Below are 17,500 nucleotides of genomic sequence, written 5' to 3'. Positions count from 1 at the left end.
CTGTATTACTTGACATCCATTGAAATATCAGACCAGTTTGTAGTGCAGCCAGAGGAATTTGTCCCCAGAGACAAACCATTCCAGGTTTGTAATATTAATCAATTTATCAGCAATGCTAATTTAATACCTTGAAATAACAATTTGGTTGCTAATTTAATCCTTAGGAGATGACAGGGCTGATCTATTAACCGAAAAGTCAAGTGACGAAGAAGATTGTACTAGTTCTTTCAATTTCCTACAAGAATATGTATAGTTTTATATACGTAAATTAATTTATTTAAGAGTACCCGTCAATCATTGGGCAATAAACTGTACTTGAGAAGACCTGTTGAGTCAAGTGTCAGGCTCTCAGAGTTTTGAGTTTGGGGATTTCCTTATTACTGTTCTAGTCTCTGATGAAAGCAAAGGATCCTGCTTATAATCGTTGTTTAACCCCAACATAATTGGAATGAATAAATTAAATTGAATATTAAGTATTTATGGAATTTTGATTTACTGCCAGGTGACTTTTGGCAAACCGTGTATATATGGTGCCTTGCTGTACTCAAGAAAACCCATCTTCTGCTGCAGAAATGTTAATTCTTTTACTCTAGACAATTTAATTATTCTAAATAAATTCATAAATTTTATGAAGATTTTGTGACTTTTTCTTCCAGCCTCCACCACTTAGGATATGCATACTCGGTGTACATGGCTCAGGAAAAACTGTTTATGGCCGTTACATAGCAAATAAATTTGGTATCTTCCACATTTCATTCAAAGAAAAATTACAAGAATTGATTATTAAAAAGACTGGCAGGAAAATTGGTCCGTTGTATGAAGAGGATACTACTACAGACTACGGGGAGCTGTAAGTAGAGAGAAGTAGATAAAACACTGAAAATGTATCTGTTGTATGTGGTTATGGAGGAACGTTTTATAGGTTTTATTGACGTCTCCTTTCCATGCGAACATTAAATGATGATGATGATCAGGTGCATTGGTTTGATGCTCAAGAAGAATGGAAAACTCTTGAACATTTCAAGCCTACACTCTTCGACAGAAAAGGTTGAGAGGAAAAAAATATATATATATATATATATATATATATGTATGTATGTATGTATGTATGTATGTATGTATGTATGTATGTATGTGTGTGTGTGTGTAAATTTTATTAATTTATAAATGCCAAAAGAACAGGTGTTACCTAATGACATACATTGGCTTGCTGCTGTTTCCATTATGAGGAACTGTGTACCCAAAGATGAATGACAGGGTGGCATCATATTGTGTGAGGAGCATTCTGGATTGCTGAATTAATTGAGACCCAGATAAAATAGCTGGTGTTATTTATTTATGTCCCATTATATTTTGAGCTGGAATTTGGCTGTCATCTGTTCTTGGATTAATAAAATAGGAAGCAGTCATGTGCTGGGTGTTCATTTAAATTGGCCATACCCTTCCCCATGTAGTTGACTATTTACAGACTGTGTCTGTAAACTTTAAGTGTGATGGCTGTGTATAATTTTCGTCATGAGGTTAGCATCTAATGGTAATTTATTTTGATTCCAGGTCAGATGAAGAATCAGATAATAAAAATAAAGATATTGAAGAGCAACAAGCAGTAAGTATTGTTACTGTAACAATCAGTAAGTTATTTAGATGGTTGATTTTAATGTGTGAATCAATTGATTTTTTTTTCATTAATCTTTTTATTATATATATATATATATATATATGACCTTTGAACATTGGGCCTCACAGAGGCAATGACAGGAGACCAGGACCTTTGGAGATATGCTGTGATTTAGAAGACCCGGCAACTAAAGTGAGATCGCAGCTATGCATGACCGGCTCTGTTAAGAATACGCCCTGATGCGTTGGGTGATATGATATGCTTGAGTTAAGTAAAAGCAATTTTGCAGCTAAGGCTGGTGCCCCTGACTGGCTCCTGTGCTGGTGGCATGTAAAAAGCACTATCCGAACGTGGTTGATGCCAGGTTTGCCTGACTGGCTCCTGTGCTGGTGGCACATAAAAAGCACCCACTACACTCTCTATGAGACAATAGTACAAGACAATTCTATGAGACAACAGTATAAGGCAATAATATAAGACAATACTATGAGACAATAGTATAATTCAGTTCTATGCGACAATAGTATAAAAACAATTCTATGAGACACTAGTATAAGATAATTCTATGAGACAATATTATAAGACAATACTATGATACGATAGTATAAAAACAATTCTATGAGACAATAGTAGAAGACAATACTATGAGACAATAGTATACAACAATAAAATAGGTCAGTATAAGACATGTTATGAGACATTTATACAAGTATTCCATCTGTTGTTTATAGGAAACCCTCACAGAACCTGAAGAGTTGACTGAAGATGAAGAATGTATTAGACACTTTCTCGAGGCTAACAACCCTTTACCTAGTGAGTTACAGTTGTCGATTATATCACCTTGGTGGTTTGAAGAACCATACAGGTTTGTGTAAATACTCTACTATTGATGTTATCTTTTAAGATTGGTATATGATGGTTAGCGCAAGAGTTAGGATTAGGGTTAGGGTTGCATAAGAACCACAATAACTATTCTGGTTGTTCTTATTTTTTAGAAAATGGAATAAATGTTTTACTGAATGTTAACTGCCTCGAAACATCTTGGTGAAGTTGTTGAGTAGCCATGGTTTGTCTTACTGGAAGTGATTTGTACAATCAAAGTCATCATTATCATCATCATCATCATCATCATCATCATTGCTATCATTGTCGTCAGCGGCATCATCATTGTCATCTTTTTACATCTAAGTACTCGACTTCAGTCCATCGTTGTAAATATGCCAAGCTCTAGCCAGAGATGGGACCATATATTATTATATTCCATCATGCAATGGTTATTTCTGTGGAGTGCAGTCAAGGTATTAGTCAACCCTAAGATGGTAACATGTCACAAAAACAAACCAGAAACTGTGTCACTGTGAAGCAAGCTTTCTAACCACACAGCCATTATTGTGGCCATGGTAATAAGGAGTAAGGAGAGTTGTTAGATGAGATTATCAGATTGCTAGTGTGATATGTTAATGAGAATGTAGCCTGGTGGTTGAGGTGTTGCACTCATCATCACTAGATCATGGTTTCGATTCACAGAAATAGCAGTGTGTTGTGTTCTTTAGCAAAACACTTAATTTCACATTGCTTCAGTCCAACCAGCTGTGATATTTTGTTGATGTGATTGTTTATTATGTGGAATGACATGATAGGGTAGGTGAGAGAGCCTGGATCTAGTCAGTTTGAAGATAAGACAGGTAGACTGTTTGGGCCAGATATGGATGGTTTAAATGCTTAATCCAGTCCAACCAGCTGCAAATGGGTGACCTTGCAATGGACTATCGTTCTGCTCAAGAAGGATATTTGCTTACCTGACCAGTCGGGTCACATTGCTCAAAAGCTACAATGATGGAAAGAAATGCACTGTGACTAGCAATGAATAATAATAAGTTGGTTGGCATGGTGGTATTATATTTCTATTAAACCCTTCAGCATTCAGATTATTCTATTAAATGTAATGATTATTTATTCACATTGTTTTGTATTATTCATGCATTATCTTGTAGCTTCAAAATTTTGTTGATGTGATTGTTTATTATGTAAAGAAAGACATCATAGGGTAGGTGAGAGAGGCTGGATCTGGTCAGTTTGAACATAGGACAGGTAGACTATTTGGGCTGGATATGGCTGGTTTAAATGCTGAAGGGTTAAATTACATTTTAAAGCAAAATACTTATTAAGTCTTCATAGCAACAATTTTAAAACTATACGTATGATATTTCTTGTGTTTTAGATCAGTTGGATTTATATTAGAAGGTTATCCGAGCATGACAGATGATATCAATTCAACAGCAAATAGCGGATGTTTCCCTGAAGTTGCCATCATCTTAAGCATTGAAATGGACGATGTCGTTAACAGATTGTTGCCAGCCAAAATAAATGCTTGGAAAGCTAAAAGGGATGTGAGATTTGAAAAAATAGAGAAGAAAAGGGAACAATTAATGCAGGAAAGAGTTAGTAAACATTTCAGAAATTATTGTCATTGATTTCATTCTTAAAACATTATTGTTAGTTCAGAAATTCTGTTAATCTTTCTCTTATTCTTTATACCTTGTCATATAATCTCTCACCACTTAATACCCAGTTATAATTTTAAATTCACCTCTTTATTTCCCGCAACAAATAATATGATTCTTTCCAATACTTTCTTTATTTTTATTTTAAAATATTTTATTTTATCCATTTTCCATTTCAAGAGCGAAAACATTGAAAAAAGACGTTTGGAAATATTAAATGAAATGAGTGAAAAACAAAGAGCAACAGAAGAGGTATTTACTTAATTATATTGTAATAATTAATCAATAATTTAAGACAGTGAGCTGGCAGAATCGTTAAACCATTAGCATACCAGACAAAATGCTTAGTGGCGTTTCAGCCATCTTTACGTTCTGAGTTCAAACTCCGCTGAAGTTGACTTTGCCTTCCATCCTTTCAGAATCCATCTTGTTCTCTCTCCCTCTTTTTCTTTCTCCCTTTCCGTCTCACTCTTCACCTTTTCCTCTTTTTCTCTCTCCTTTTTCTTTCTCTCTCTTGTTCTCTCATTCACAACACCCTCCCATATCTACCATCATGGCCCACCTACTATAGCCCCTTACATATCCCTATATCTCCCTCTCTACTACTCCCTACACCTTGCACATCATTCTACTACTTTCTGTTCAATTCTCCCTCCTGAGCCACTCCTATTTCTCCCATGAATTACCATGGGATTGCACCTAGAAAGTTCCCTTCTGAGGCACAAGTCTGGGCAAGGTTGTTTGACAATGATGATGGTGATCACTACTACTGCTACTCTTGATGCTGCTGCTGCTACTACTACTACTACTACTACTACTACTACTACTACTACTACCTTAAGAAAGAATTACAGTTGTAACGATGTAATGATGTAATTTTTCCTTCTTGTAACTAAGCTGCATCTTTTTTTTTTTGTAAAATGTTCCTGTTATTTAAAGGAAGGAAAAGATGAGGATGCTGAAGAAGAAATAGACATTGAATCAACACTGTTGGAAGAATTTCCGGTAATTATAAGTTATGTCTTCAACTTAAACTTGACAATAGATTTTAGAACATTGAGTAAGTTTCACAGTAGACTTTGGGAATATATTGTGGTGTTTTACAATTTAGAAATAAAAAAACTGAGTATTTTTTGGGCCATTTATAATCCTATTTATTTTATAGAACTGGGATAATCCTCTGTCCACTTTTTAGAACTGAGAAAGTCCTCAGTTCATTTTATAGAACTGGAATAATCCTCAGTCTATTTTATTGAAGTGAGATAATCATTTTATAGAACTGGGATACTCTTCATTCCATTCTATAGAATCCTGTTTTAAATAATGTTTTACAAAGAATATTTATTGAAAGATAGTCTTTGAATAGTTTTCTCTTTTGATATAATTTCTTCATAAATCTACATACCTATGGATTCTGTCTTGCAGCTGCCTGAAGATGACAAAAGGAACGAATATGAAACTGAAGAAGAAGCCAAAGCTAGATTTTCTAAAGATATTTCATTGCTTTATGATATAGAGATTACAGAAATAGAAAAAGTTCGGGTCAGTTTCTATGATTTTCCTTTGCTTTTTATCTTTACAACATCAAGGGGTAATAACAGATGTAGACAAAAGAAAGAGAAGGCGATGTTCAATAAGAGACAAACACTCTAGCCTGCAGGGAAGTTCCTGACTACGGATAGTCTGTTACCAATCCTTGGGTAGTGGCCTACAATGGTTTAGCAGCTGAAATTGTTTGTTGGCACTCCGTCGCTTATGACGTCGAGGGTTCCAGTTGATCTGATCAACGGAACAGCCTGCTCGTGAAATTAACGTGCAAGTGGCTGAGCACTCCACAGACACGTGTACCCTTAACGTGGTTCTCGGGGATATTCAGCGTGACACAGTGTGACAAGGCTGACCCTTTGAATTACAGGCACAACAGAAACAGGAAGTAAGAGTGAGAGAAAGTTGTGGTGGAAGAGTACAGCAGGGTTCGCCACCATCCCCTGCCGGAGCCTCATGAAGCTTTAGGTGTTTTCGCTCAATAAACACTCACAATGCCCAGTCTGGGAATCGAAACCGCGATCGTATGACCGCGAGTCCGCTGCCCTAACCACTGGGCCATTGCGCCTCCACTGCAACTGAAATATATTATCTACATCTGGAATGATGATACCAACATGAACTTGTGAAATTTGTTTGTAGTCAAGGCTATTATAGCAACTTCATTTATGAACTTTTTTTCACAAGGTAGAAATTCTCTGGAAGAAATCTGCAATACATATTTTGTTCTAAAAGATTTTCTGTATCATTGCAGGTCGCTTTGGATGATCATCTAATTCCTTGCATTAATATCGAAGCCAATCAGAGACAGCATATTGTTAATTATATTTTGATGAAATCCTTGAAACGCTATGTTACATATCGACAAAGTCTGTTTGAAAGAGTGTATCCCGTGAATGAACAAATGGCAAAGACACTTCTAAACGCTGGATATAAGCTACTAAGTCATTTGGGATATTGGTGTCCTGTTATGGTAATTCTCACCCTTGTGTCATTTACATATTAATTGTTCTTTATGTACGGACATCTAGTATTATGTAATTGTTTCTGATGTGTTTATAATACTACTGATATTTTTCATTTTGCAGCAATTTACATTTTATTTGATAATTATTGCCATTTTAATGTCCAGTTTACCATGCTTTCATTGGTCAGACAGAATTTGTTCAAGTGGATTTTCTGTGACTGGATACCCTTCCTGTTGTCAACCCTTCCTTGTTCCCAAAGTATTTTTTTATCTCTGGCCAAACATATTTGCATGAAAGATTGAAAACAAACATCCTTGCAAGGTTGATAAAATAAGTACAAGTTGAGCACTGGGGTCGATGTAATTGACTTAACCCCTCCCCCCGAACTTGCTGGCCTAGTGCCAAAATTTGAAATCATTATGAAGGCAGCAAGCTGGCAGAATCATTAGCTTAGTGGCATGCTGCCTATCTTTACGTTCAGAGTTCAAATTCCACTGAGGTCGACTTTGCTTTTCATCTTTTTGGGGATCAATAAGATAACTGCCATTTGGGCTCTGGGGCCAATGTGATCAACTTTCCCCCTCCCCAAACTTGCTGGCCTTGTGCCAAAATCTGAAACCAGTATTTTTTGTCCAAAATACTATGTATTGAATGAAAAGCAATTAAAAGACTTAATTAAAATAGGAATGGCTATAGACGCAGGAGTGGCTGTGTGGTAAGAAGCTTGCTTCCCAACCAGATTCAGTCCCACTGCATGGCACCTTGGGCAAGTGTTGTCTACTATAGCCTCAGACTGACCAAAGCCTTGTGATGGAAACTGAAAGAAGCCTGTCGTATATATATGTATATGTGTGTATGTGTCTGTGTTTGTCCCCCTGCTTGACAACTGTTATTGTGTGTTTCCATCCCGATAACTTAGCAGTTCGGCAAAAGAAACCGATAGAATGGGTACCAGGCTTACAAAGAATAAGTCCAGGGGTCGATTTCTTTGACTTAGAGGCGGTGCTCCAGCATGGCTCCAGTCAAATGACTGAAACAAGTAAAAAACAAAAGAATAAAAGAAAAGCTATACTTAATTATATTGTTGCTAATAATAATTTTTTTAATTTAATTTCAAGCTCAAAGAAGGTAATTGCATACTGCCTTACCAAAGACCGAACCAAAAAAGAGTGGCCTGTATATATCGTCAGTATATCTACTTCTTCAGCTCAGTCCAAGCACGGGAGGAATTTAGTAAGAACCCATTGTATTACTTAGAAGGTATATCGCCTAAACTTGTAGTTCCAGTCAAACTCAGCATCATCGGACCACCAAAGTCTGGGAAAACTTATTGTAAGTTTAAATTTTCAGTCTTTATAACTTTAACTTTTAATGCCATTTCCATGTTTTGCAAAATTCCTGATATGAAATCGTATTTTGAAACAGATATTGTTATATTTCAGGATGGTCATTTTTTTTTTCTTTTTGCCAAATAAGCACACTTTATGTGTTCATTCTTCACTTGTTTATTATTGTTCTTATTTTATCTGCTGTCCATTGTCTGAAAATCTTTCTCATGACACATCTGTGATCTCTTCAGTGACTCTTCCATCCACTTGTATCCCCCCACCTCCGTTCTGTTTAATCCATTCTCTAAACAGAACTAAAACAAGACTAAACAGAACAGGAGGATGCACATGGATGGAAGAGTTGCTGAAGAGGTCACAGACGTGTGACAAAAGATTTCCGGGCAATGGACATAAAATAAAATAAGAACAATAATAAACGAGTAAAGAACGAATATATAATGCATATGAATATATACTGCGTGTGGCGGAAAAGAAAAAAATGACCATCCCAAAATATAACAATAAACGTTTTATCATTTGAATTTATATTTTCTATTTTCAGTTTGTAACAAACTTGCTGACCAATTTGGACTAATGAAATTATCAATGGGAGACGCTGTAAGGAATGTGTTGGATAACCAACCCAAGACATTTCTTGCTCAACAAATATTAAGCTACCTTATTAAAGGGTCCATTGTTCCAGATGAATTAGCAGTGAAAGCTATTGAAGTGGCTCTATTGGATGTCACTGCTCAAACACGAGGGTATTTATTTTCATCTTTGGTCTTCTAATTGCAACAGGGCAAAAGGGCACAGGTGAATTTAAGGGAACCCCGATGTCTGGACATACTGCAATTCCTTGTGTGTGCGCACATGTGTGTGTGTGTGTGTGTGTGTGTGTGCGTGTGTGTGTGCATGTGTGTGTGTGTGCATGTGTGTGCATATGTTTATTTGTCACTATCAAACAAGCTGTGTCATTCCTTTCCAATATTCTGTAAATACATGCCTGGTCACTGGAAATATTACTTTTCTTGAAACAATTAAGGGTTGGCAGCAGGAAACCTGCCTCAAAATAAATTCTGACTGACCTATGCAAGCATGGAAAAGAGGATATTAAGTGGTGGCGATGATGATGATGATGATGGTGGCGGTGATGGTTGTTGTGGTTGTTGTTGTTAAAAAACAAAAGAAAATCTATGCAAGCTGTGACAGATGGCATGATATCATTTTACTACACCTTCGCATTTTAGATATAATTAATCCTTAAAATTTTACTCAATCTTACTCAATTACTTCCTTATCTTTTAGTTATGTTTTTGACGGCATACCTGCGACTGACCATCAAGCCAAATTACTGGATGCCAGGAAGATTATTCCAGTAAAGGTCATAGTGTTGAATACTGCCATGGAAGAAACTGCGTTCAGAGGATCTATTGAACGAGTCGAGAAGGAAACGTGAGTCTGGCTGAAAATACTTTGCCTCCAATAAAATCTAAATTTTGTCTGATGTAATTCTGGTCATTTTATTCTTCACCTTTTGGTATTATTAGATTACTCTGTTAAACATAATGCTTGTTGCTGGTGTCATGTAAATGACACCTGTGAAATTGTAATCGTGGCCATAGCCAGTAGCATGATCTGCGAATGTTGGGCCTCACGGAGGCAAGGAACAAGGTGGTGAAGCATGATCTTTGTATGTTGGGCCTCACGGTGGTGATGACAAGTGACTGATACTTGGCAGTATGCTGTGCTTGGGAAGACTTGTCAGGCCAAGTGAAACTGTAGTCATGGCTGTTGCCAGTGTCACGCAAATGGCACCCATGCCAGTGGCACATAAAAAGCGCCCATTACACTCTTGGAGTGGTTAGCATTAAGAAGGGCATCCAGCCATTGAAACCATGCCAAATCAGATTGGAACCTGTGCTTTTTCATGGCACTGCACAAGCACCTTTACATGGCACTGGCTTGAGTGCTTCTTATGTGGCATCGGTACAGGACCCTTGCAGGCCAATCCCCTTCACCAAGGGAACCAGCCTTAACACTTATTCTGTGAGTGTTAATTGAGTGAAAACACCTAAAGCTCCACGAGGCTCCGGCAAGGGATGGTGATGAACCCTGCTGTACTCTTCCACCACAACTTTCTCTCACTCTCGCTTCCTGGTTTTGTTGTACCTGTAATTCAAAGGGTCAGCCTTGTCACACTGTGTCACACTGAATATCCCCGAGAACTACGTAAAGGGTACACATGTCTGTGGAGTGCTCAGCCACTTGCACGTTAATTTCACGAGCAGGCTTTTCCGTTGATCGGATCAACTGGAACTCTCGACGTCGTAAGCGACAGAGTGCCAACAACAATAACATGCATCATACAGTCTTTCTTTCACTCGGTGAGAGAAACCTTTGTGAGTACAAAAAGTACATGAAAATGAAGTCAACTGAAGTATTGTATTTAAAATTTAAAAAAAGAAGCCCCAAATGGCAGCCGACCATTTTTACAAACAAGTACATTCCATGCTTTCTATTCAATTGTTTAGAAATTCAAGCAAACTTTAACTTTCTGTTGCTATATCTGTTTGCTTCAGGTCTTATTCTGAACATAACAGTGCCCAGATCCTTGCAGCAAAACATCAAGTATACAAGAATGAAAGCCAAATCATACAGGAGTGGTATCAGAATAGCTTTGACAACCTTTGTATAGTCGTTGGGCGACAGTCCAAGTGGGCTCTTTGGAATGAAATGAAAGAAATCATATCGGATTCTGTTGGAAAAGTTCAATCGTATTTAGAAAATATCAAGGAAGGTAAAGAAAGGTTTTTATGGCTTGGCTGCCAATTAAAATTCCTGTGGATTTATTGATCTGTTTGTTAATATTTTGCTAATTCTTCAAAAAAAGCAAACATCTTTCAGAATTTTAAAACTGTCATCATGCTATGCGTCAGTGTTCTTTTTATTAACAATCACCGTCACTGCCACCACCACTACCACCATCACCTCCACTTGTTGCATCACCATCTGCACCACCAAAGCAACATCATTACCACCACCACAATAACAACAACCAGTACTACCACTGCCTCTGCTGCCATCAATACCACCACCCACAAGACCACCAACACCACCACTACCACCACCGCCACCATCAACTCCACCAATGCCACTACCATCTCTACCATCACCACCACAACCACTGCCTCATTTGCAGGCTTTTTTTTTTGTGAGACAAACTTTCAAATAGAAATCATTAGATTCCTTTGAACTGCGAGATTAAAGAATAAATCTCTAAACCTTAAAACCACTTCTAATTGGAACAAGGGAAACATAATTCTTTTCTTTTCTTTTAGTTATTTGACTGCAGCCATGCTGGAGCACCACCTTGAAGGGTTTTAGTTGAAGAAATCGACCTCAGGACTTATTTTTTACACTTAATACTTATTCTGTCAATCTCTTTGGCCAAGCTGCTAAGTTACAGGGACATGAATGTACTAACACCAGTTGTTAAGGGATGATGGGGGACAAATACAGACACACACACATAGATATAATATATGCATACATATATACATACATACATATATATATATATATATATATATGATGCGGTGGTGGTGGTGGATAGTGGTGGTGGTGGTGGTGGTGGTATGTGAACGATTCCAAAACTTTCTTTTAATGTTTTTATAGAAGTTCTCTCTGTTTTGTGACAAATCTAATCAAGTGACAAACGAGTAAATACAAATAAAAATGTTTTCTTCCAAACTCCATCTTTGTTTTTTTTTTTCCATGTGTCTTTCTGTCTTCCCTGTCAGGTCAAGCAGCCAAGCTCCAGGGTTTATGTATAACCAGAGAAACATTCTTCAGCAGACTTGGTGAATTCCGCGAATACTGTCCGGTTACCCTTACACTCGATGGAGAACTAGCAGATTGTTCACACGATGAATCGATGAACCTTGTTGCTGAATATCGAGGTAATCTTGGCTCACATTTCAACGATCAGTGAATGAATAAGTTTCATGAAAGAATGGCCTCTCCAGGTTCAGTACCACTGCGTGGCACCTTGGGCAGGTGTCATGAGCTGAAACTAGATCAACTCAAATCAAATCAAATCAAATCATAGGTTTATGCCAAGTGTGGTAAACACTTCATCTACAATATTATTTTATTTTCCACACATTTGTGAAAAAATAGACAAGATGGCTATTTGAACTCAAAGAAGAAGATGACAAGAACGTGTACAATACAAAAAATAGATATATATATATACATTATGTCGAAAAAAACATGCACAACACGGGGTAATATTCAAAGTCTAAAGTACAGTTTATATATATATATATATATATATATATATATAATGTACTGTTCCACGATTGAAAATTCAACAAAAATGGTACTCTATTTGGTGAGAGATAAATATTATTTATTTAAAGGGCACAATACATGTGTATGTATACTGTGGGGGATCAACATACAAAAGTTATACAATCCTAGATTTTATCCATAAAAATAGTATTTTTAGATGAAAGTAGCACAAAGCTGGATTTTTCCAATATCTGATCTAGCATACCTAATGAAATTATAGAAATTTAAAAATCAGCCATGCTTGCTTTCTTCCAGCTGTGTCTTTTTTTTAGAGTTTAAACTGAAGCACCAGGCAGATTACATATTTTAGTAAGATACATTATTTCATTATCTGTTCAGTTCTGCTGGGACATGAAAGCCTATATGAGCAGGGTGCAGGATTGCCTTGCTTTCTGCATTAATCTATCCTTTATCTTTTACTTGTTTCACTCATTGGATTGCGGCCATGCTGGGGCACCACCTTGTAGGGTTTAGTCAAACAAATCCATTCCAGTACTTAATTTTTTTTTTAAGTCTGTTACTTATTCTGTTGGTTTCTGTTGCCGAACTGCTAAGTTACAGTGATGTAAACACACCAACACTGGTTGTCAAGTGGTGCCGATGTGGAACAAACACAAAAACATACACACACACACATGTACAAAAGGCTTCTTTCAGTTTCTTTCTATCAATTCCATTCATAAGGCATCAGTCAGCCTGGGGTTAAAGTGAAAGACACTTGCCCAAGGTGCCATGCAGTGGGACTAAACCCAGAACCATGTGATACACAAGAAGCAACCTTCTTACAAACATTATTATTATTATTATTACTATTATTATTATTATTATTATTATTATTATTATTATTACTATTATTATTATTATTATTATTATTATTATTACTATTATTATTATTATTATTATTATTATTATTATTACTATTATTATTATTATTATTATTATTATTATTATTATTACTATTATTATTATTATTATTATTATTATTATTATTACTATTATTATTATTATTATTATTATTACTATTATTATTATTATTATTATTATTATTATTATTATTATTACTATTATTATTATTATTATTATTATTATTATTATTACTATTATTATTATTATTATTATTATTATTATTACTATTATTATTATTATTATTATTACTATTATTATTATTATTATTATTATTACTATTATTATTATTATTATTATTATTATTATTATTATTACTATTATTATTATTATTATTATTATTATTATTATTACTATTATTATTATTATTATTATTATTATTACTATTATTATTATTATTATTATTATTATTATTATTATTACTATTATTATTATTATTATTATTACTATTATTATTATTATTATTATTATTATTATTATTATTATTACTATTATTATTATTATTATTATTACTATTATTATTATTATTATTACTATTATTATTATTATTATTATTATTATTACTATTATTATTATTATTATTATTATTATTATTATTATTACTATTATTATTATTATTATTATTACTATTATTATTATTATTATTATTATTATTATTATTACTATTATTATTATTATTATTATTACTATTATTATTATTATTATTATTATTATTATTACTATTATTATTATTATTATTATTACTATTATTATTATTATTATTATTATTACTATTATTATTATTATTATTATTATTATTACTATTATTATTATTATTATTATTATTACTATTATTATTATTATTATTATTATTATTATTACTATTATTATTATTATTATTATTACTATTATTATTATTATTATTATTATTACTATTATTATTATTATTATTATTATTATTATTATTACTATTATTATTATTATTATTATTATTATTATTATTATTATTATTAAGGTGGCAAGCTGGCAGAATCGTTAGCCCACCAGATGAAATGCCTAGTGGTATTTTGTCTGCTGCTACGTTCCGAGTTCAAATTCCGCCGAGGTCAACTTTGCCTTTCATTCTTTTGAGGTCGATAAATTAAGTACCAGTGAAACACTGGGGTTGATGTAATCGACTAGTCCCCTCCCCCAAATTTCAGGCCCTGTGCCTATAGTAGAAAGGATTATCATTAAGGTGGCAATCTGGCTGATTCATTAACACGTCTCTGTGCTCTGAGTTCAAATTCCATTGAGGTTGACTTTGCCTTTCATCTTTTCAGGGTTGATAAATTAAGTACCAGTTGAGTATACTGGGGTCGATGCAAGTGACTAGTCCCCTCCCCACAAATTTCAGGCCTTGTGCCTATAGTAGAAAGGATTATTATTATTATTATTATAATATGTAAAGTAAAAAATGTATTAAGACCTTTTAAAAGAGTGAGAACAACATTTGATGGTTTATTTTTACTTTTATCCAGGAAAATATTACAAAATGGAAAATGAGTCACAACTGGAGAAATTTTTAAATGAACCACAAAAATTCGTTCCCCCTTACGCTCCAAAGGCTTTACCACCTCAAGAACTGATCCCAAAGAAATGTTTAAACAAAGAAGAAATCCCTCAATTTGAACACCTTGGTTACTGTCCCGTGACATACTATGAAGGAAAATGTCGGTATGATATTTTAAGGATTTTTTTTACAAAATATTGGTCTAAGTTTTCATTATTCATTTCTAAAAATTATAAAGGTTTTAATCTTTCTTTTTCTTAGTTAATACTTTGTAAGTGAAATTGACTGATAGAAACTGTGGGGAAACCCATCTTGCTATGTGATAGCAATTTATATTCGCAGAGACAAGATACAAATCAGCAAAATCCCAAATTGTCTCACATATTGACTTAGCAACACATCCCAGCCCTATTTTCCTTTTATGTAATTGGTCAAAGAAAGAGAATTAATGTAGGCCTTTCCCAGACTAGTGTAAATTAATGTTTTGGTGTTCAACGTAAACATTTTTTGGAGGAACTATACAAGATTCCAGAGGGATGCAGTCTCTGGGAAGGAAGGACTGGTAAAACTATTTAAGGCAGGATGTGGCAGCACCTCACACTTTTTACCCAACAATACATTCCATTTCATCATAGTTTATATTGCTCCTGTCCACTCAACTGCAAATGAGTAACTTTGACATACAAGCATCCCATTCAAGGGCAGGGGTAATCTTTGTCATTCATATGCCATGGAAACTAGGTAACTGTCTTTATGAGCCCCAGGACATGAGACAGTCTTGTCCAGTTGGTAGGTTTACTTAATGTTTTATAACCTGTTCGGTCAGGCTTTCAGTTATGGTGTCTTTTCTTTTTTATTTTCGTTTTTGGTTTTTGTTTCTAGATATGATGCAATTACTCCTGGTCAACCAGATTTAACTGTTGAATATCAGAAAAAATATTATTGTTTTGCCTCAGAAAAGAAACTGGAAAAATTCATGAGGTAATACTTCATAATTTCTTAATAAAATAACACTTTGTAACAAAATTTTAAAAATTGTCTTTGGTCTGTAAGTGTTATTTCCTAGGCAAACTGCTTAGAAGCATTCCATCCATCTTTAGATTGTGAGTTCAAAATGTGTCAAGGTTGGTTTGATTTATAGTCAATTACCCTAACCCTGCCATCCATCATCATGTGGAGAACACGGTCAATGTTTTTTTGGTGGTGACATCTGCAGGACGTCCAGACCTTGGGTTATTTCCATGACTCTCCCTTCCCCTTCTAAATTCAGCTGCCTGCTTTTGCACTGTTATTATTCCTTAATGTAGCAACCATGTCAGCATCAATGTCCTTGGGGGCCAAACCCTTTTTCTGCAGGTACTTGATAACACCACAATGCCAAATTTTATCCATTTTCAAGAGAAGTCACTACCAGTTACTTTTGAAGTCTTCTTTGAACAGTTAGATGACAGTGTACCGGGAAAGAACTAATCTTTTCTACACTAAGCACAAGGCCTGAAATTTTGGGGGAGGGGGCCAGTCAATTAACATCAACCTCAGCATGCAACTGGTACTTAATTTATCAACCCCGAAAGGATGAAAGGCTAAGTCGACCTCAGCAGAATTTGAACTCAAAATGTAAAGACAGACGAAATGCCGCTAAGCATTTCACCCGGCATTCTAATGTTTCTTATTTCTTCATTGCCCACAAGCGGCTAAACACAGAGGGAACAAACAAAGACAGACAAAGGAATTAAGTCGATTACATTGACCCCAGTGCGTAACTGGTACTTAATTTATCGACCCCGAAAGGATGAAGGGCAAAGTCGACCTCGGCGGAATTTGAACTCAGAACGTAACAGTAGACGAAATACCGCTAAGCATTTCGCCTGGCATTCTAACGTTTCTGCCAGCTCACCGCCTTCCTGGAAAGAAATAATGCAGTTAGTGATAAGAGTTGAAATTAAAGCATGCAAGACTTTGTACCTCTAGCATCACTCCTTCATAGTTAGCCTATGAACTTTGCAGTCCACCCATGTAAACATCCAAAAGGGTTTTACAGCCCAATATTTACATGCTATTATTTGCAGCATTATATATTTCATGATCCACTGTTCCAAGAAAAAAATTTATTTCATGTTCTCTCAAAAGTTTATGATTTCTTATGACTTCAGCAATAATTAAAAAAAAAATATTCGTTTCATTTTCAGATTACCACAGGTCTACAGTAAAATTGAATTGAGTTATAAACTTCCCCCAAAACTTGATCCATTAATGGTAAATCTTCTGCCTAATCTTGGCTTCATGGAACAGTCATTATCAACACCAATTCTGAGAGCACTTGTTGCTGTTGGAAACTTCAAACCAAAGTTTCCTTTCCTCAGTCCCACACAGTCTGCTCTTCTCTATGTAGCTTTTCATCTTAAAGGTAAATATCATTTTATATACAACCAATGTAAGACATATGATCGCTGGTACCCAGGGTAGACTTTAGCACCTCTATAAAATTTAGAAAAGAGTTGTCTGTCGATGATTGACTTCAATATTGTAAATATTGGCAAGTTCCTCATCGAGTTAACTTCCTGCAACTAATTCCTTATTGGCAGACATTGTGGTTTTGAGTGTTATTATTACAATTCATTTATAAGGTGGCAAACTGACAGAATCCTTAGCGCGCTGGATGAAATGCTTAGCAGTATTTTGCCCGTCGCTACGTCCTGAGTTTCCACCGAGGTTGATTTTGCCTTTCATCCTTTCGGGGTCAATAA

At 35.0% G+C, this 17,500-nt stretch overlaps 1 protein-coding gene across 4 annotated transcripts in view; it reads left to right on the top strand.

Annotated features, from left to right (window-relative positions):
- Nucleotides 1-17,223, top strand: part of LOC106867518 (adenylate kinase 9) — a 57,302-nt gene extending 40,079 nt beyond the window's left edge. For all 4 annotated transcript variants that reach the window (XM_089337585.1, XM_089337584.1, XM_089337583.1 and 1 more), the window contains exons 21-37: nt 1-84; nt 657-850; nt 1,555-1,606; nt 2,350-2,483; nt 3,840-4,059; nt 4,303-4,374; nt 5,062-5,127; nt 5,548-5,664; nt 6,422-6,640; nt 7,754-7,967; nt 8,526-8,727; nt 9,272-9,418; nt 10,546-10,763; nt 11,767-11,925; nt 14,722-14,917; nt 15,636-15,734; nt 16,943-17,223. The exon at nt 1-84 is cut by the window's left edge and continues 129 nt beyond it. In XM_089337585.1, the coding sequence (XP_089193711.1) occupies nt 1-84; nt 657-850; nt 1,555-1,606; nt 2,350-2,483; nt 3,840-4,059; nt 4,303-4,374; nt 5,062-5,127; nt 5,548-5,664; nt 6,422-6,640; nt 7,754-7,967; nt 8,526-8,727; nt 9,272-9,418; nt 10,546-10,763; nt 11,767-11,925; nt 14,722-14,917; nt 15,636-15,734; nt 16,943-17,219 (2,670 nt within the window). In that variant the 3' untranslated portion in view covers nt 17,220-17,223. The remainder of the gene's footprint in view (nt 85-656; nt 851-1,554; nt 1,607-2,349; nt 2,484-3,839; nt 4,060-4,302; nt 4,375-5,061; nt 5,128-5,547; nt 5,665-6,421; nt 6,641-7,753; nt 7,968-8,525; nt 8,728-9,271; nt 9,419-10,545; nt 10,764-11,766; nt 11,926-14,721; nt 14,918-15,635; nt 15,735-16,942) is intronic.
- The last annotated feature ends 277 nt before the right edge of the window (nt 17,224-17,500 follow it).

This window comes from Octopus bimaculoides, chromosome 19 (assembly GCF_046866305.1).
Source record: "Octopus bimaculoides isolate indiv1 chromosome 19, ASM4686630v1, whole genome shotgun sequence".
Taxonomy (NCBI): domain Eukaryota; kingdom Metazoa; phylum Mollusca; class Cephalopoda; order Octopoda; family Octopodidae; genus Octopus; species Octopus bimaculoides.
This window is presented reverse-complemented; position numbering and strand designations above follow the sequence as displayed.